Source organism: Netta rufina (assembly GCF_964035555.1).
Source record: "Netta rufina genome assembly, chromosome: 1".
Lineage (NCBI taxonomy): Eukaryota > Metazoa > Chordata > Aves > Anseriformes > Anatidae > Netta > Netta rufina.
In genome coordinates, this window is record NC_140123.1 from 9,239,151 (window position 1) to 9,260,079 (window position 20,929).

At 36.1% G+C, this 20,929-nt stretch overlaps 1 protein-coding gene across 3 annotated transcripts in view; it reads right to left on the reverse strand.

Annotated features, from left to right (window-relative positions):
- Positions 1 to 20,929, reverse strand: part of GRM5 (glutamate metabotropic receptor 5) — a gene marked incomplete at both ends in the record, with an annotated part of 269,036 nt that overhangs the window by 10,041 nt on the left and 238,066 nt on the right. The window contains 3 exons of one of the 3 annotated variants that reach the window (XM_084292097.1): positions 2 to 163; positions 1,714 to 1,809; positions 15,849 to 16,788. In XM_084292097.1, the coding sequence (XP_084148223.1) occupies positions 2 to 163; positions 1,714 to 1,809; positions 15,849 to 16,788 (1,198 nt within the window). The remainder of the gene's footprint in view (position 1; positions 164 to 1,713; positions 1,810 to 15,848; positions 16,789 to 20,929) is intronic. The other 2 variants (XM_084292098.1, XM_084292099.1) reach the window with 2 other exon arrangements.

The following is a 20,929-nucleotide window of genomic DNA, read 5'->3' on the forward strand; positions in this document are numbered from 1 at the left end:
CTGTTTGAGTAGGTCTTGCAGCTGACAGTCTTGCTGTGGCACTATTAGACTGACACAGTTTCCAGTCTTTTTGCCTGTTAGGGCATCCTCTTTAACGGGAACCTCTTTCTCATCTCTACTTGACTCAGACCGATTACTCTCTGGAATGCAAACAGATTCTTCACTGTGAAGATATAAAATATAAAAAAGAAGTTTTTCAAGTGTTTATATATGGCCGGGAAAAACAAAGCTGAATACTGTACAATGAAATACAGTTGTTTGACATGTACATTTCTGATCTACAAAATTCTGTTATATAGTAACTCCAGATAACTTTAAAAGGAAGAATAATTATCACCAAAGGCAATGCAATGTAGGAAAAAAAAAAAAAATCTAGACATCACACAGACAAGAAACAGAATCCCAGCTGACAAAAAGTAGCAGGGCTGTATACATTTGGTACACCACATAATTATGAACATTCCTGATGTTACTTAAATGGCAGGAATCCCCCAGGTGTGTGGTAAGTGGCATTATAGCTGATAGCCTTATGTACATGAGTGGATATAGTTGCACCCTAGGGGAATGTAACACCGTGAGTGTTTCACTGAACACCCTCCTACAGTGATAAAATCCACCTGTGATGTAACACTTGGGAAAAATAAAGGTATAATTTGGTCAAACTGTGCTCAATGGATGCATTTACAAAAACCTTGCAGGGGTCAATAAAGATCTTTTAATAAACAGTAAAGCAAATGTTTTTAACTTGTAGTAGAATGCAACACAGAGATACAATGCTTATTAAGAGTATCACTTTTTGATACCCTTATTTAGGTTTACAACCAGCTGTGACACAAGTAGCTTATTCATTTTTTTTAAAGGAGATGTATGGAGAAATGGATTTTCTGTCCTATGGTAGAGTCAAACATTTAGAAATCTGACTGGACTCAAAATGAGATGGACAGTTGAAACCTCCAAATATTTCATAGAACTAAATTGTGCAAAATATTCATTACAAAAACATAAAAATGTCCATATTAAAATGGTTCATCCCAGGAACACTTAAAAATGTAGTACATAATATTCATTAAAGTCACAGCATTAACGTATAATGTTATCCAACATATGTCTAAATCAAAAATAAATATTTAAATTAGATTAAGTGGAGAAAGTTTTGAAAAATATGTTCTGAGCTCTATTTAAAATGTGTTTGAAACCTTTCCTTAGAACCACTGTATTACTTAGCACTTTCCCACAAGACATTTTGACTGGGAAGAACCAACATTTTCATTTTGAAAACATTTTCATCAATCTTGTTTTCTTTTTATGAGCACTGATGATTAGACAAATTATAGTCCCTAATATGTTATGAGGCCACCATTTTAAAGGGGCACTGGAGCTGTTGATGTTTGAATACTGTCTCTCTTTATCTGTCCTACTGGGTCAGGTGTGGTTTCTCCTCCCAAAAGCACCATATTATGACAACATCACACAGGACACGTGGTTTGCATCACTCAAATGAACATGGTGCAGGTTTTTTGCAGTCAGATGAAACACAGAAATCAGCAGTGGCCATGTGTTTTCTTTTAGATACTTTTTTTCTTTTTCTTTTTAGACATACTATATGGGATGCACAGGAATTACAGAGAGGATCTGGGCTGTCATTGTCCCAGGGCTGTTCCTCTTGTTCACAGACATATCACACTGACCTAAGGCCACTTGCTTTTGGCTTACCTGGTCATTGTAGCTCTCCCACCATTCCCCATACTCCCTTTTGGGGTGAAACATTCTATTTCCGACTTGTGCGGGGCCAGTCTCCTGCCTTTGTACCTAATAAATCACGACAACAACAGGAGCAAACAGAAAGAAGTGATTGTGTGCTCAGCTTTCTGTGACAGCTGCTGTGCAAAGGGCCATGCACATGAATGTTACTGTGGCAGTGGTGAGATATAGTGCAAAGCAGCTGTGGGAGCGATACAATAGCTCACCAGACCTGTGCTAAAGCAAACAGGGCTATGAAGGAGAGGTGCTCACCATTTATCCAAATATATGCATATTGGAAGAGCTAAAAAATTCTACATAATAAATGGCACAGTAACCTTTTGTGTATAACAATTTTTTTGGAGTTAGACCAGCATGTAAAGGCCAGTAGTTTGAGCCAAACAACACAAATTAAGGAGCAGTGAGAAATCAACTGATGGCCACATTCTCAATTTTAACTTATTCTCTTTCTCTGATACTCCACGTCTGTAACACTTGTCTTCTTCCTCTGCTTGCCAAAGCAAACACCATTGTGGTTGACTGCTTGGCTAAAATTTGGGTGGGCTCACAGTTTATGTCACGAAAGGGCCTTTAATTCTCCATTTGCAATAAAACGAGGCTAGATGACTTTTAAGACAGATATGAAGTCAAGTGAAAACAATACCAGTGTTAGAGCCCAGTGCGGTACTATGAAAGCCTTAAATACCATACCTTAAACTTGGATAAAAAAAAAAAAATAGTACTTGGATAAACAATTTAATACTTGAGGATTTAATTAATCCCTGGATCAGATACCAAGATAAGATCTGGTCATCATTTACTCTCTGAGCACTTAAATGGGATATGAATATTGCAGAGATCTTATGCTGGCTCTCTTCCCAGTGGTGATTTTCATCTTAATTGTGCAAATTCCTGTGCTATGTGTTGAAATATCTAGTCAAATGCTTTAGTAAAGTTTAGGCAAAAAGCGTGCAGCAGATCACTTCTCAAAAAGTTGTTTGTGATATTTCATTCCCACATGCTATAAACTTCATCACGGGTATTTAACAAAATTCTGTGGGAAGAAGTCAGTTTGGTTTAACACTGCTAACATGACAGACTAAATGGTTTATTTATTCCTTGTCCGTTAACCTGATCTAGATAACAAAAAGTACCTTGAAGACAACAATCCTGAAAAAGAGAAATATCTTGAGTGAACACAAAGTCTTAACTTTGGATGCAATTATAGGAGATCCTCAGAGGTAGTGTATATTGTATAAATAACTGAGGAAGAAGCTTAGTGAACCTGAGAGTGAACTGGAGACAGTAAAGTGAGATGTGCTCAGTGCAGAGAAGTCCTTTCATTTACAAATTATAACCTTACTGAAAGAAGGAACAACAGGAGCTTTGCAGACTGGCTATCAAGGGTTTTAAGTCAATCCACAGGGCGGTATGTGCAGTACTCCCAAATAGGTATGATGCTCACGCAGGACACATACATAATAAATGGAAGTTGATTCCTAGAGCAGAGGAAAAAGCGGACGGACTTAGAGAGTAGAAAAATTCACTGAAAATACAAAGGAAGTCAAACTGCATCATACAAATTCAATTGAGGTAACAAGAGAGAAAGAGCAAAGAGAAAAGAATGTGTGAAAACTTCATAGGAAAGAAAGGAGATAAAGATGGTGTGAAGTTTAGATGTCAAAGAAGGTAGAGTTTAGGAAGAGCAGGAAGAAAACACAGTTACATTCAGACCTGTTAAGCAAAAGAGATGCTTTGTACTCAAAAAGACAGAAGGAGGAAAAGGTGTGACTAAGAAAAGGGATTTGGAGAACCTAAATGCTCACAATAAGCAGAATTCTAAAAAAGTAGCCAACAGAAGGAAGAAGAGGTAAGTCCATGGTAATCCATTCTGAAACAAAACCCTGGTTGAGATGCTTGTGAAACAGATAAAAAAATACCCCATTCCCCAGTCACCACCATAAATTTCACTGCCGTGCAAGTCAGCAGGATTGTTCTCAGAGAGATTGCTATGAATGTCTCAAGTTTTGCTATTCACTGGAGCAAATTAATCATCAGAAGAAATATGTTGTCACAAACTGCCCTGAAGTAACTGTGTTTCATGACAATCAGTGCTCAATACTCATCTAATTATGAAAGCAGTGACCAAGCTCTAATCAACCTTCCTACTGTGGAAAGTGCATCTCTGGAAAGAGATACCAGAGGTTCTGCATAAAAAGGGTTTTCAGCATTCAGAACAGATAAAGGTCATAATTTGCCCCAGAATGTCTTGTATCAGAAAAATGTCAATGTAGTTTGTCCCCCTCTTGGTTGTTAAAACAAATAACTTTAAATTATTTAATATGAGGAGTATGAGACTAAAAAAGAAAAAAAGATAAACAACCACCCCCCCAAAAACAAACAAACAAACAAAAAAAAACAAAAACAAAAACACCCTGAAACATTTGTTTCCAGTTGTCATATCAAATGCTAACATTAGAATGATTTTGCATTTCACCTGCCATATGGGGGAGGCATAAAACACTGCAGTGTGAGCTGTGTTTGTGAGAATGGATTTCTTTTCTTAGGGTTAGTTCCAGGACTGTGTATTGGTTAGAAGAGAGACAGGACTTTGTGTCTGTGCAAAAAACAGTTCAGGAGCAAATGCAGCTAAGTTCTGTTGAAGTCTATGAAAAGTTCTTAGGCTCTTTTTTTTTTTTTTTTTTTTGTATTTTTTATGTTTGCTTGCTTGTTTGTTCATCTGTGGGCATGGAGTTGCAAGTTGTTTCATTTTGTTGTTTTTAATCTTTTTATTTATTTATTTATTTTCACAGAGGTGAGTTGTCCTCAGAAGAAATCTTTAATGATGCACCCCAATATGTTTTGTGAGTGTATCAGTTACAAGAAAGTAGAGAATTAATTCCCAGTAATTCAATCACTGCAGTGCTTTATCACCAAACACTTTGGAAACCTACTCTGTTTTACAGAGCAGTGCTCTGCACTTTCTAGAAGGGGTCAGGAGAGAGAATTAAACTCAGTCCTGCGCTAAGAGAAGCAATGTCTGTATTGCCTGAGCTTTGGCAATACTCGGTGAACATATTAGAAGGAAACACAAGTATGACTGCTCAGATTTGAGGAACCATTACATCTTCTCCTTGTCACCTTCACCTTCCACCAAAACTCATCTTGTAGACCAAAATTAATGGATATTATGGGAAGTAAGGGTGGAATCAACATACTCAGTGATACCAATAGTCATCTATTGCAATGCTTTAGAAACCATGTTTAGATCTCTTGATATGTTTCCCCCTACTTTTATATTTTTTATTTTTTCAGTGAAGGTGTGAGTCCATGTATTAATGAGTGTTTTACATAGTCTTTGAATATGGACTATTTTTGATCTCTTTAGGCTATGTCTTCACTTTAGAGACAGGTGTTGGCATCCTGGATATATATATATTGAATGTAGTGCTAAGCAAATCTAATTTCTTGTGTAGGAGGAGAACTATCATCAGTTCATATTTCAAATGCAATCTCATAATGATATGCAGAAATGTATTTATTGAACACCAAATGTGTACTTGGCACTGTTTAGACCCAGAGGAAAAGAGTAGGTTTGGTCAACAGGATTTTTCTACTGCAAGGTAGGAGCAATGTCTCCATGAAATTGTACTTTGCAAGGGTGGAAAAAGTGACATTTCCATGGGAACATTTAACAGGACAGAGAAAGTAGAGCCAAATCTGACTGTAGGGCAAGGGCTAATCCTGTACTGGGGACATAAGTTCAACATTGCACTTATTAATTCCTAAGGGTCTTGTTAATTATTAAGATTACAGGTTTTGGTCTGAGATACTGAGCATGGTATAAGTGTCTAATACTTAAGTATTAGACTAATACTAATACTCTATAGACTAATTACTAATACTAGACTAATACTAATACTAATTAGACTATACTAATACTCTTTCTGAATCATGTTTTTCCCCATAAGTTAACAGTAATAAAAACAGGTGATATTTATTATTTCAACCCCAAAACTGTTTTTCTCTATTTTGGAATGAAACTGAAGCAAGACTTTTTAAATCCCTGAAAAGGGAAATTAATAGAGGAGAGGAGAGGAAAGAAGAGAGGAGTGGGGATTCAGAAAGCTTAATAGTGCATTGATGAAATATTGTCTCTGGTTTCCATTGCTTTTACTGATTTATTTTTTTTTCAGTGCAGTTATGCCTGGTACTTGGACAGACAGCTGAATGTTACAAACCTGTCCACTTTTCCAGGCCCAGTTATGTATGTAAAATTTTATGTATAAGTAGTATTTTTCACCTGCACTATTACCTGGCATTGTTATTAAGAAACAACAAAGGTCTTGCATTTCATAGCAGCAGAGTTAGGGCTGACCTTTAGACTAGATTAAAAAAAAAAAAAAAAAAAAAAAAGTGTATTAAATTTTCATCATAAATGGGTAAAGAATGGACTATGAAGGATACCTAGCATTGTTGCTCCTTTGAACTGCAAACACACCGTTCTTGAAAAATCATTCTGCAAGACAGGTCATGCTACTTTGATATTGTACTACATTGCACTGAACGATTTTAAAGAGGTCTAAGTTTATTATGGGCATTTTCCCATCTATATCATGAATAGTTGTATATTATTAAATATGACACTTTTTGATTGTTTCTTTAAAAAAAAAAATCAGCATGTAAATATTATTTGCTTAATTGCACAGTTTCAGCAAGAACAATACTTTAAAGAAAATGTATATTTTTTTTTCGTTTCAAGAGTAGCAGAATCTTTTTATTTTTTCTTCTTTTTCCTTTTTTTTAAAGATTATTCTAATTAAGAAATTGCTTATGTAATTTCAACTGGTGAATAAAGATGAGTTTTTTGATGGTGTGCTATACAGAGCTTTATAATGAATTAGGGGAAGAAGAATAGTCCAATAATAAAATATTGCCGGTATGTTTATTTCCCTTCCTCCAAAATGGATATTTCTGTGATGTTGGACAAATAATTTTATAGAATTTCTGTACATTAGCATATTATGTACACAAAAATTGTTGTTATGCTTAATGTATTCACTACATTGAATTTCTGTCCTGCCTTTTGTAAGGTTTATGTAACTACAGATGCCGTAGAAAGGTCTCATTACTTTATTCATTAATTCATTCTTCACGTTGAAAAAGAAAGATATACTTCATTTGCTTTGAAACACTGTAAATGTTAGAAACTTCCCCAGATTTGTGAAGTAGATGGATGGGGCCCCACTTTGCAGAGGCAAATATCACGTTTTTAAGATGATATTTTTAAAATTTGTTGGCTTATAAGAAAGGTGTTTCTCTTTTCTGATGTTTTTTATCAATTCAATCCATTATGCTATCCTGTGTATTTCATATATTGACTCATATATTTATATTTTGTTTTCTAACGTTTTGCATCTTTTCTGGATTCTGAAGTGTAGTGTTTTTATATATTTTAGCAACCCCCTGGCTTGAATTTCAATTGCAGTTTTTAGAAAATGTTTGTAATCAGAAACAGTTCTAAATCAGCTGATATTCCATCTCCACTACCTCTCTATACCAAATTCCAGTATTCAAGTACAAATACCATATTTATAACTCATACAAGCATTTTCATACTGACATATGTCTTGTCTGGACCTAGGCTAGAAGTCTTAGTCTTCTGTTTATCAGATTAAATAATTGACAGTTCATGCAAAATTTTGATCTGGAAAGAACCAGAAGTTCCTTTCACAGAAAAACCTGTGTTCAGGCCAGATGGTAGTGTGCAACAGAATTTACATCCTGCTTGCAAAATGGACATGAGACCATATGCATGGCTTGTCTGTCATATTCTTCAGCATGAGCGACAAAGATAATATTAATATGGAATAGAGTGACATTTATTTGTCACCAGAATTTCAGGAGACAGGTTGGAAGATGAAACACAAAGAAAAATGTGTAGGCACTGCTGTTAAAAAATAGAAAACTCCTCAGCTCTTCCTCTTAAGAAAACAAGTTGCTGGTCCCATCTTCACTATTCCTGAATTTTTTATTTTTTGTTTATTTTTTTTTTTTTGTAGTACTAACGAGACTGCATTTTGCCATCTAGAGCATATTTGTGCAAGAGTAGACAGGGAATTGTTTATAATTTAATTTGAACAGTTCAGCTATGGTATTTGATTCAAAATGATGAGGACACTGTCCTAATAATATAAATAACTACAAATATTAAGCTTGAATACTCAATGTGCTCAGTCAATGCAGCCAAACAATTTATATAAATCAATCAATATTTTAATTAAATTTAAGTTGTGTATAAATTCAAAACAACAACACTAGCACTGCACACACATTAAAATTCATTGTAATCAGGGCAGTCAAGAATACCAATTCATTGTACAGAGGGAATGTTTTAGCAACAATTCATCAAAATATTTCAGACCTAATTCCTCTCACTGAGTTTCATAAAATATTCTTTAATCATCTCACAATATTTGAAGTTTAATTAATCACAGCATCAAGCTTGTTCAAAAAGACACCAGGAGAATATGGAAAAAATGAACGACTTAAACCATTCAGTAATCTCACCATCCAAGTTTCTGTAGCATATTAGATTAAAATATGTCAGAATGATTCATTTGGGAAATGATTCATTAAAAAATGCAGACTAATCAGTCAAATGAATAATAACTTCCTCTAAAGAGTCAAAGATTTTTTCCTGCATGTCTCAAAATTCTCTTCTAGCAAGACTCTGAAGTGACCAACTAATACTTTGTAGTATCGTTATGGTTAGATTTCATTTCAGAAATAAGAACAATCCCCTTTGAGCCAGACCTCCAACTCACGTGAATTGTTGTTCTCTAATAACATTACATAATGTATGAAATTGATCTCCCAACTCCATACACACTCCATACCATACACACAAGAGTTAGTTCAAATAATTTAATGTATTAAGAAATTATTTGCTTATCCTATAAATCTTCAGGATTTCAAATAACATTGACATACTTTTTTTTTTTTTTTTTTTTTTTTTTTAACATTGAGAGAAAACCAGAATCATAACGTTCTTTTAGTGTATATTTTAGTGTACGGGTCTTTTAGACTCAGTCTGGAATCTCTCCTCTGCCATCATTTGGCATTGAAAATCACTGCTCTTTTCACCAGCTTAGAAAATAACTGTCTTTTCCAATCAATGCATATTTTATTCAAGACAGAATGGTTCCACCAGGCTTCAGGAGGAAAACAATCCATCCTGTCTGGATTGCTGACAGGCTGTTGATACAGCTCTGTATAGGAGGTGATATGCCTGTCTTGATCTCAATATTAGGAGGTTACCACCTCTTCTATACTCGCTTACATACTTCTGTGAGAAAACCAGTGAAACTACTTGCAGAAAAGGCAGAACCAATTATATATTTGTTATATATTGATGTGTGGATAAGGAGCATTGTGTTTTTCTTGTTTTGCCAGGCAATGGACCTGATGGAGCGTTAGTGCATCATAAGACCACTCTGATCACCAAGAGTTTCTCGGCCCTTAACCCATAACCCATAATGCATGCCCTGACAAAGCCTGGTAAGTAAAAAGTTTCTCAACTAAGTTTGGAGGAAAACTCTAACATTCTTTCTATCATCATTCAAAACGTGTCAAAGAAATCGTTCATGTTGCATATAAAAGACAAAATTGGTATTTGTACTTTAAGAAATGTGTTTCCATAGAACATACGGTGGCAGAAATTTACGATCAGTATCTTTCTCAATGAGTATGCATGTTCTAAATGCCAGACAGCTTCAGCTTTCAACAAAATTTCAGCCCCCCCCCCCCCCCCCCAAAACATACACACACTTTTTTTTTCCTACTCAGCTAAATCAGGTTTGTAGGTTTCCTATCTTTTTTACAGGTCTGAAAGCTTCAAGTCAGATAACCACTCTGTTTTATCTCTCAGGAAGTTTATCTTATCCCCTGTGTTACAGGGAATTTGAGTCTCTTATATTTATGTCAGAATTCCTCATTCTGGTACGTATACACATATTATTTACTATAAGAGCATTTGATTACAGCTTGACAGTTGCCAGGGCTTCAACCCATCTACTTATTCATGGATGTGACACTCCCAATCAAAATTTGACTTCTAGGCCATGCAGACTGTATGGACTGTATCTTGGAGCCCCTTGGCAAAGTGCACATAACAGTGTCAGAGGTTTATTCCAAGAATATTTGGCTGGAATATCAATAATAAAATGGAATATCAATAATATCAATATTATTTAATTATTATTAATAATAATATAAAATATCAATAATAAAATAATAAAAACATTTTAATAATAAAATGTTATAGTCAGACCTTTCAGAACTTTCTGTAACAGGTAAGATTAGTTCTCCAGTAAGTTCAAGCCTGAGTTCAGCTTTTTTTTTTTTTTTTTTTTTTCAGTGTTTTAAATGAGTTGTTATAAGTTTCAGAATTTTTTGAATGTTTGAATTTTTTCCTGTAGAAAAGAAAACAGTTCTTTTGTTGTTGTTAGTGGCTTTTGTTTGTTTATTTTGTTTTGTTTTGAGAATTTTTTATTCAGGCTTCTGAAAAGGTCATTTCAATATTTTGATACTGAGATAAGACATTCTGATGTATGACGTAGTACTTCAACTGCAATACTTTTAAACCATAAATGGCAGCTTCTAGGTGGATCCAAGCACAATTTTCTTGTTTTGTAGATCAAAACATCTCATTTGCATTGTCACAAAACAGATATAGACAGACATAAGAGGCAAAAAGAGAGAGAAGAGATAGAAGAGAGATGGGGAAAAAATAATAGTAGCTCCTTGCAGAAAACAGAGTGCATAATGTAATGGTAGACACCTGTTCCCAAAATGCCTCATTATGGCATGGTCTGGGACATATTGGTGTAAATACTAATTATAACAACTGGTGGTCCAAGGCTGAATCCAGTTCAGTGGGTAAACCTACCTTTATCATCACTTTGTCCCCATAGGAGACAGGAAATGGCTGTCAACAGCTTGTGCGCCTTGGAAGCTGAATGATACCTGTGCAAGGCAGGTATCATAGTGGACCCTCACACTGCTGCCACTGTTCCAAAATAATGTTTGAGAAAAAAAAAAAAAAAAAAAAAAAAAAAAAAAAAAAACAAACCTAAACAAAAAAAAACTCTGAATGACATGTACTTCTTTGGTGAAGTTGTGAATATCTTTGTCTACTTTGAATAAGGAAAACCAAAATTAATAGTGATTTATATGAGTGTAGAATTTATAGTGGTTCACCTGAGGGTGAATACTGGCTTACCAGAGCAAGGGGACCCCACTCCCAAATGAAAGATTTCAGTTCTATCACTTCTTCAGAGATGAAAAGAACAACACCCAGTTCTGCAATCACACTGTGGAGTGACAAAATTCTTTACAGGGCAAGATAAGGCATTAACATATACATACATGTAAGTGTGTAGTTCATTTGCTTTGACAACTAACATTTCTGTTCAATTATTTAGGAAATAATACCTCATGGACTAGTAATTCCATGTGGAAAGAAACTGCCACAGTGGGCTATTAATTTTTAATTTCAATGAGATCTGTAGATTGATGGGGGTAAGTGTGTATGATAAGCTGCAGAAATAGCTGTGCATCTTTTCTGTTGTCTGGAGCTGAGCTTTTCACATCTGGATAGAGGAAGTATGCATAGTACAGGAAACGTATTTTGAATACAGCTAACGCTATCTGACAGTCTGGTGATTCTTTTCTTTTGAATGATCATATCTATCTGCTTGGTTAACAGATCAGAAGTAATGCTCAGTCCTTTGCTTAAATTAATAGTCAGAAATAATAGAAGAAATTTGACTGTCAACAACACTGTCACAGGGAGAACGGTCAACTGGCAATTAAAAAAAAAATCCTGCAGCACCTTAATTCATTTCTTCTGTCTCTCAATGCCACTGCAAAAAAAAAATAAATAAATAAATGGGGAGGAACGTGAATTAAGGCTCTAATCTTCAAGCAGAGAGAATTATTTTGGGATTACAGTGGTGTTTTCTGAACCTCTTCTTTCAGAGGTTTCTGCTTCACTGCCTAAATAGTTTCACTCTCTGTGTCCAGGTCATGGCTTGATCTACAGAAGGATTCCAGGATCCTCTTGTCTTTCCCTTAACATGTTACAGGCTGGAGCTGTTCAGAATTTGATGCTCAAGTGACTAAGCAGTTCTTGAAGGTGTTTTGGAGACCTCCAGCAGAAGAAGTTAAGAGCAGGAAACACTGTGTCATCCACAACTAACAGTGGGAGAATTCAAGAGGATGGGCATGGGCTGCACTGAGAAGAATTTGGAGTAATTTGAAGGGCACAGCAAAGAATATTGGTAAGATTGGAAATAATGTCATGTGTGGAAGAGACACAGTGTTTATGTGTGTTTTTAACACTTCTTTGTGTTTCTCAGAACAGGCAATTACCTACCTTAAAGGAAAGAAAACTTGCCTTTTGCAGGTGGAGGGAGATGTGTGTGTGTTTAAAGGGACAGCATAAGCTTGGAAAATGAAAATTCTGTGGTTTGGGTCATTTAACAACATGTTAAAGAAACAAACACCTACAGCAGTTAAACTGATGTGTGCAATTTAGGGCAAAAATATTAGAAATGTAAAAGGAGCACTGAAACATCTGTTTTATGTCACAGGCCAAATTAATGTAAGTGAGACTTTCTGGTGTGTAGCTCTTGCTAGAAATACAATATTATCAGCTCTTGTAGGAGAAACACACTCCTTATCTTACCAGGATATGGAGTTACTTGAATTGAGGAGAGGATGAGCCAGCCTGTATTTCAGAGAAAAGAGCTGTGTAGCATATGTGATAACAATTTCTGGGACCGTAAGGTAAGAAGATTTTTTTCTCAAATTATTTATGGTCTTCCTAGTCCCCATGAAATTGACTGATAACTGGAAGCAGGAAGTACAGATGCTTCTCCGTACAGGTTGTGTGGCTTTCGCTCCAGCTACGTGGTGTTCAGGATGCTTCTTTGTGGTGTTGTTTCTACTAATGTCCACTGTGGTAGCCTTGATTTGAAATGATGGTAAAATATATTTTGCTGAGTACTGCTGATTCATAATAGCCTACATGAAATAGTTTTCATTTCACTGGGTAAAGAACACTTTACCCTGCCCCTTTACAGACTTCGTTTGTGAAGATACATTCCAAGCCACAATTTGTCTGAGTTTCTTAATTGAAGAGCACCCCATGGAAAAAGTCATTTAGGACTGTAACAGATGTATTGCTTATTTAGGCAAAAACAGTCTTGTTATCTGTCATCTCTCAGCTGATGTAAGAACTCTGAATGGAGCCTTGGCATTATCTGTTTGACAATGATTTGATGCAATACTACACTGCTATAAATTAGTGTCAAGAAGTAAAATGCTAATGATAGGGGCCCCTCTCTGCACTGGTGATTTAAATAGCATATTTCTTTAAAATTCAACACTGACTCACTCTCTTTTAAATAAACCCCCTTCAAGCTATTTAAACAATATGTAGCTCTACTGCATATTTCCTTTGATTTTAAATACTTCAGTGTTTACCTGAAAAACTATCCAGACAACCTTTTGAACACTATGCTGAATAACACTGTGAAAGATATTAATTTGTGTACTTAAAAAAATAAAAATGTTTGAACATTAGAAAAATGGTTGGACACTGGTTGCTCATGCTCTACAGTGAGCAGAATTGAAGCTGAAAGCAGCTTTCTGTTCTTTCTTGGAGATAATATCAGACATAGGTGAATTCCTGAACAGCATTTAATTTTTTTCAGTATATTTCAGGACTGTGTTTCATTTTCTTTTATGTAAATAGAGAGGCATTGATTAAAGTATTTCTCATAATTGATGGAATCATTTTCCTCTTGGATTCACAAATACTTCAGGCACATAATGGCTAAGCACAGATAAACTCATTAGTACCATCATAGTTTAACCAGCTGAGAATTCAGACACATACATTTAGAAGTGTTTCCTTTGTTGCAGTTTCTAGTGTTGATGAGCATTGCTGACGGCATGAAAGCCTGTCTCCAAGTTTTAACTGAAACATTCCAGTTTTTTATATCTAGGTATATATGCCAATATATCAACCTCGTCCTTCTTCATTCTTAAACACCTACATCTGACACACTCAATGCTATTCAGGACTGAAGTTATTTCCAAGATGGTGCTAATGAAAAAGAAATCACTACCAATTACAATCTATTATGTTTTACTAAGAACTCTCTACTACAGGTATTATGTACACATTGAGGCATATAAAGAAATGGAAACAGAGTCCTCAAAAAGAAGAAAATATCTTTAAGGGTATTTAATAGCAAGTTACATTCCTTACTCATCAGAATAAAACAAAGATTTTAGAGCAATATCATTTAAAACTGGGTCTTAATAGATGACAAACAAATCCTTCCCAACTCTAAGTACTTCCCATCATCTAAAACTTCATCTTGCCCAGGATAAAAAACTTGTGAGATGGCAAATGAGCTCTGCAGCAAAAGTGAGGGAAAATAACAATGATCCCACAGAGCAAGAAGGCCCTTCTGTTGAGGATATATTATGAAGAATGTCTCTTTCAGCTAGGTTATAGGACTTCTGGCCTGAATTTCTCAGGTCATTCATGTATACAAAAAGAGGCTGTAGAGCCTTTGTAACCATCACTTAAACTGGCACAGAATTTATCATTTTGAAACAACATCTTAATCTGCACCTGTAAATGAACTGGAAGATAACACTGTTTACAGATCATAAGCATTAAATATCTTGTAAAAAATAGATCATTTCTGTACCAATTAAAAGTCACTGAAAGAGAATCATGAGTAATGTTCTCACAGAAACAAATCATCATTTGGCATAATCTGCCCTCTGGGTGTTAATATTAAAATCCTGTCTAGGGTCTAAACTGTGGTTCACAAAAAAATTGAAGTATAAATTGTCCTTGTTCCATGATAAGTCCCGTTGTGAACAATGGCATGTCTGGAAATATTCATATTATCAATCCTAAAATCCATGTGTATTTCTCTGAGGAAGGAAATACAGCTACCTGTCACTTCTAGGCAAGATATATATGGCTGAGGAATGACAAGACTGTTTTCCTGCATTGTAATTCATATAGGCCAAATTCCTAGTTTAAGTTAACAATTAAATAACCCCAAGTCATCCCCGTACCACCCATATCAAAAGTGAAAGGAATCAAAAGATGAAAATGAACCACCAGGATGGTTATGCTCCAGTGTCTATGAGGCTACACAATATTTGCACTCAAGAATTCTCCTTTTTCTTTGGTGTTCACTCAATGCAGTTTATATATACTGATCATACAAGCTGTCTTCATGACCACTGAATTCCGATAATTTCTTTGGAAGAAACAAAGAAATATCTATCAAGGGGGTATCTGGTTAATGTCAGGAAGGGTAGCAAAAGTGGGGCCTGTGAACTTCTGAATTTGATGGAGTTAGGAAAATGAGTATAGAAAAAGGTATCAAGATAGATAAAGAAGAGAAGATAGGTAAAGACAAAAAGAAAAGTCAGGAAGAGATGGTAGAAGAAAGGAAAATCAAGGGAATAGGAAAGTAAAGGCATAACAGAAGAGTCATATGAAACAAATCCTCAGATGCCTGAGAGTAGCTCATGATGCCACTTGTGTTGACTGCTCCACCTTGATTGTGCAGCATTAGCAGCAACCCTATTGTTGTCCTGCTGTGACTAGAGGAAATATATGGTACTATGCAATTCATTCAAGTGGAAGAGATTGCAAGAGTGCTTAAGGACAAGACAATTAGTTATATATATATATATATATATATATATATATTTAACTCCTAACATCTTGTTTCCTTCCCTGCAACAAGTGTACGGTTGATACAGACCTTTTTTCCATCAATGTAATTGTTTGCCCATTGCTCTGTGTCCAACTTTTGTACAGCGTTTTGACTAAATCAGACCTTGGATCTTTTACAGATGTGGGAGAGAGGTCTTGTTCTTCTCCCAGTGCAGAGGCAAACAGAATTAATATATCTCCCTTTGTCTTTTCACTATTTGTATTATTAATTAACTCTCAGAAGAACATAGTTAATTCCCCACACTCACACAGTAGCAAACTTTACCTAAGGGTTTCACCAGATGATCCCCTTCTTTTCCACAGGTTCACCAGGCTGCTTGACCGGCTTGCAGCCGAAGATGACTTTCCATCCCCTACGTGCATGCGGACCACAGTCGATGTGGTGAACGCGCTGCGTACATTCCTTTCAGGCTTAGCAAGGATGATATAGACCTTGGGCACAAACATACAGCCAAGGGCCACCGTGGCACTCAGACTCACTGAGAAACACATGGTGATTATCTTGTAGTTGCTTCCAAAATATATTGGCACAAAAGCCAGCCAAATGATGCAGGTGGTATACATTGTAAAGGCAATATACTTCGCTTCGTTGAAATTAGCTGGGACATTTCTTGTCTTAAATGCATAAAAGGTGCAACTCAAAATTAATAATCCATTATATCCAAGGGGAGTTACAACACCCAAGTTGGTGGTGTTACAAATCAGGTAGACCTCTCGGATGCTTGGGTAATCATGCATTATATCAGGTGGCTCCATTATAAAGAGGGCAATAATTATGCCTAATTGTATACATATCAAAACAAATGCAATAACCAGTTGGGCACAGGCACTCATGAACCTAGGTTTCTTTGTACAAATTTTCTTCTTGCTGCCAGCCAGGATTCTTGCAATGCGGTTGGTTTTAGTTACTAGAGCAGAATAACTCATAGCTGGGGAGAGACCTATGCCAATTCGTTGAAGATAACAGTAAATCTGTTGAGGCTTTGCGATGAGACAGAAAGTGCACAAGTAACCCAAGCAGATGCCAGCTAGAATGATATAGCAAAGTTCTCGGCTGGATGATTTGACCACTGGAGTATCACGGTACATTATGAATATAGCTGTAACAAACAAGGTGGCCAGCAGACCCAGGCATGCAAAAACAACTGCTGCAATTGGTTCAGGATCACCCCATCTGAGATACTGGACTGGGATGAGGTCACAACCTACAGAAAAAACAAAAACAAAAACAAAAACAAAAACAAAACAAAACAAAAAAAAGAAGGTAAATTGAGGTATGCAAATTACAAATGACTTCACAATTTAGGACTTAAACAATCAGATTGCTTGCTGTTGGCTGGGTTAGACAGAAAGGGGTCAGCCTGTCTCAGGGTGGGTGGTGGTAAGGGACTTTTTCCCTATGGGGAAGGAGTGCTGGGCCTTTACCTGTCTATTCTCAGCAATGAGGGTACTCTGGACATCAACCAGTCCAAATAAATTAGGGAGTCTGGGACCTCAATATCTTGATGATCAGGAATAAATGGAGGCATCATTTCTGGGGGAGAATTTCTACATGAAAGAAGTCTGGTCCTTCCCTTTTATTTTCAGTGGAGCTTAAAGTATTTTCAAGGCTGTAACTGATATTCTTAATGTTAAAATCTTTCAATGAAAATGATATTAATATTACAATTAGATCTTCTGTCATTTAATTATTTCTGTATTCTATATTTCTATACAATTAATACTATAAAAATATAAGCAACCAAAATACAATGTTACAATCAATAGATTTTGTGGCAACATTAGAAGGCAAATAATTCTGCATTCCTGCAGAAACATCAGAAGAACTGGAGTAACTAAATCTTTGACATTACTGCAGTTATAGGATATACTTTTGCAGTCAATTCAGAGTAACAAAATTTTGCTCTTAGTGAAAGCAGATTAATTTTCCATTTGTATTTTAACTGCTTTGGTGTGAAAAGCTTTCTGTTGTAATAATAAAGTTATCACTATGTCTTAATGTAACAAAGACATTTAGATTTTCATGAAACACTCCCATGAGCATTCATTGACAATATCTATTTGACTCCTTTTGGTTTTAAAGGGTTTACTTATACAGAGTGAGGGAGACAACAAGGTATTTCATTCTGACTTCATCAAGATTAATGTAGCACAGGAATGGCATCATTAAAATTAGTTTATACCAGTGGGAGAAAGGTGAATACCAGAAAGCATACTCTGGTGTGTGAAGATACACCCCATGTGGGTTCTTCCACAAGTTTTATGAATGTGACCTCTAAATCCATTTCCAGATTCACCAAAATTTAATAAATGTTTTGGAGAAACAATTTGTTACTAGCTTCTAATGTTACTATAGATTCTTGGACAGGAAATTTGAAGAGAAAACATTTTTACCTGACAACTGGCCTTTACAAGCAGACAATGATATAGAGTCTGACTTTTGCACAGTTTCTAACACTGCAACAGAGGTGAAACATAGCCAAGCATTTCTCACTGTTTTCAGACTATTTCATGCCTTCCTTGTTTTATTACCCTTTTACCTTCTCTTAATAAAATACCTGAGAAAAGAGATGATTTTTTTTTTTTTCTCCCTCCATCACTTGGTGTATTTTGCAAGGGGAAAAGGGGCATGTTAAACTATGCAATGATTTATTCTTTAATTAAAATTTAAGAGTTAGATATTCTTTATAAAACAAAGATTGGTGTGGTTTTCATATAACAGTTTTGCAGTTAATCATTTCTAACAGCATTTTGCAGAAAGAGGCAACTGGATTAAGTAAAAGACATATGGAAAAACAGCATTGTCACTGTTCAGATCGGGCTGATGACCAACATAATACCAAGGCAAATGATGAAAAATACTAACAAAAGAGCTCATTGATATCTCCTAAATAAGTGTATACTCAGTGGTCATTTAGACAAGATTCTGCTCCACAGCCCAGCTCTTACACTTCATCAACATCTCCAAGCACCTGCAAAGTCTTCTCTCCTTGCTGGCTCATAAACTCCAGGTGGAACAGAGCCAGCAGCCCTGTCTTGTGGTCTGCAGTGTACTAAGGTAATCTTTCACTTCTGGAAAGGCAGTTAGGAGCCAGTCCAATTTGGAGCAGGTGTAGAGCTGTTGTACTTTGTGCTCAGGAGTGTTCTGCTTCTGGGACCAGAGCCCCAGTAAAATTGGCATAAAACTATCTCTATGTTTCTCTAGCCAGACATAGCCAGTGGGAGTAAGGTACTCATCCATGTGAATAGCAAGAGAAGAAGATGGTCTTTCATATTGCTTTAAAATTAGTTCATCTGGGATAAGAGTTCACAGATGTGAAGCACTGTGGTATTGTCCCCATTTTCTGTGGATTTGACATTGTTTTAATTTGTTATTACAGCCTCGACACATAAAAGATTTTACTGTGTCTTCACCATCCATAAATAAATCTTGAAAATAACTTTAGTAGTATGCAATATAAAATATATAATTAAACTAGTTCTAAAGGTAAGCATTACAAACTAAGGCTTGTGAATAGGATACATTCTGCAAAGTGAAAGGAATTCACTTCCTTTCCTTAAGTGAAATCCCTTAAGTCAGCATTATGAACTAAAGTTCACTGACTCTGCACATGGAGAGGAAAAATGAGCAGCAAATTCTGCTGTTTTGTATGTTTTAGTGGATTAAGGCATCCTGGACAGTGAGTTAAACACCTTAACATAATACTTGTTTTTCTTTGCTTTCCACAGATTCTTTCATGAATATTAGGAGTTCAAACACCAAGGCTAAAACCTAAACAACATAGCAACTTTTTAGTTGAAAGAGATTCTCCACATAGGGCTTAGCACACATTATTAAGGTATATTGATGCCATGCTATTCTGAGAGGGGACATTTTTAACATTTCATTACTAACTTGTGGTGGCTTTAGCTTTGGGAATTTGAAATATTATAATCAATAGCTATTCGTCTTGTTCTGGTGGGACCTCTCATAATTGCTAAAACAGGAAAGCATATAGAGGTGACCATGTGTTGGCTAGGACCTGCTGCAGGTCCTAGGTTGGCACATTTACTATCCATGAAGGTGGGTTTGCATGGTCAATGGGTGTGGCTAAGAGCTGAGCATGTCTCTTCTGCATCCTCAGCAGAGTAGGAGCTGGGATTTGTCACATCCTAAACTACAACAGCTGGGGCCTCTGCATCTCAGGAGGTTTATTTTCAAGCAAGTCAACTATAACGATTTAACTCTGCATTGTAGCAAAAGGCAAGGCCATGAATAGTTAAAGTTTCTCTGCTATCACATGAGGAATGATTCCTTAATAAGAAATGTGCAGAGTGACAACTGATGAATTGCAACAATTTGGTACATCCATATGTTAGCTCTAATGTTTTGATTTAAATCTCACCCCCAAAAAATGCTGTCTTCATGAGTTTTAAATGTTTTGTTCAGAATATGTCATGATCAGCAAACTTTCCATAATGTAAGGAACAATTACAAGTGGATCCTTCTGGCTTTCTTGACAAGTCCCCCTTCATCCAGCCCAGGAACCTCTAAGAGCTGTTCATTGAGCTCAACATTCTTGAACCAGCTCACATTGGCATGAAGTGCTGTGTGGCTCATGCTAGATACTTGGAATTTAAATAGATCAGAATCTAAAGTCCTTATCTTACGTGAAACAAGAAACTGAGGGAAGAAAAGTCCACAAATCCAATGACAAGGGAAGTGAGAAAATGACAGACAGAGGTCCTGGTCATAATATTGCTACCTGAACACTTAACTCATCCTCATCTGCTTTTTCCCAACAGGCTGATGTGAGAAGGAATTGCTGAAATGGCTATATTTCATTTGGAATAAAAAGTAAAAGGAAAGGCAGGACATGGAAGCTCAGGATGAAAATTAGATTTTAACTCTTCTGAAGCGTATCTATAATGCTGAAATCATCCTGACAAAAAATAGTGTCCCTCTTCTACCCTCCATCTGAATTATAGTCTTAGTAATTATGATCAAAAGCAGGACCTTAATAATGTTTCAGCAGAAAAATCAATGTCAGCACAGGCTAAATTGTGTTCTGCCTTATGCTCACAACTGTCAGACAATTGCTGAAATTACCAATGGTTATAACTTTATTACAAGCTGTGATAGAAGAAAGCCACTTCACAGCAGCAAGCATTTACTTTAGGAAAATATTTCAGGCACAGATATGAATGTTATTTTTCATTCAGGTTCTGAACTTATGAGACATCCAGGCTTCAGACCCCCCCACACATCACAGCCCAGATGGGCAGGTTGCAGGAAGAAGCAGCCAACCCCTGCAAGGATGTGCCATATTTCAATGTGAATATTGCCCCTGCCCTTAGCCCCATGGG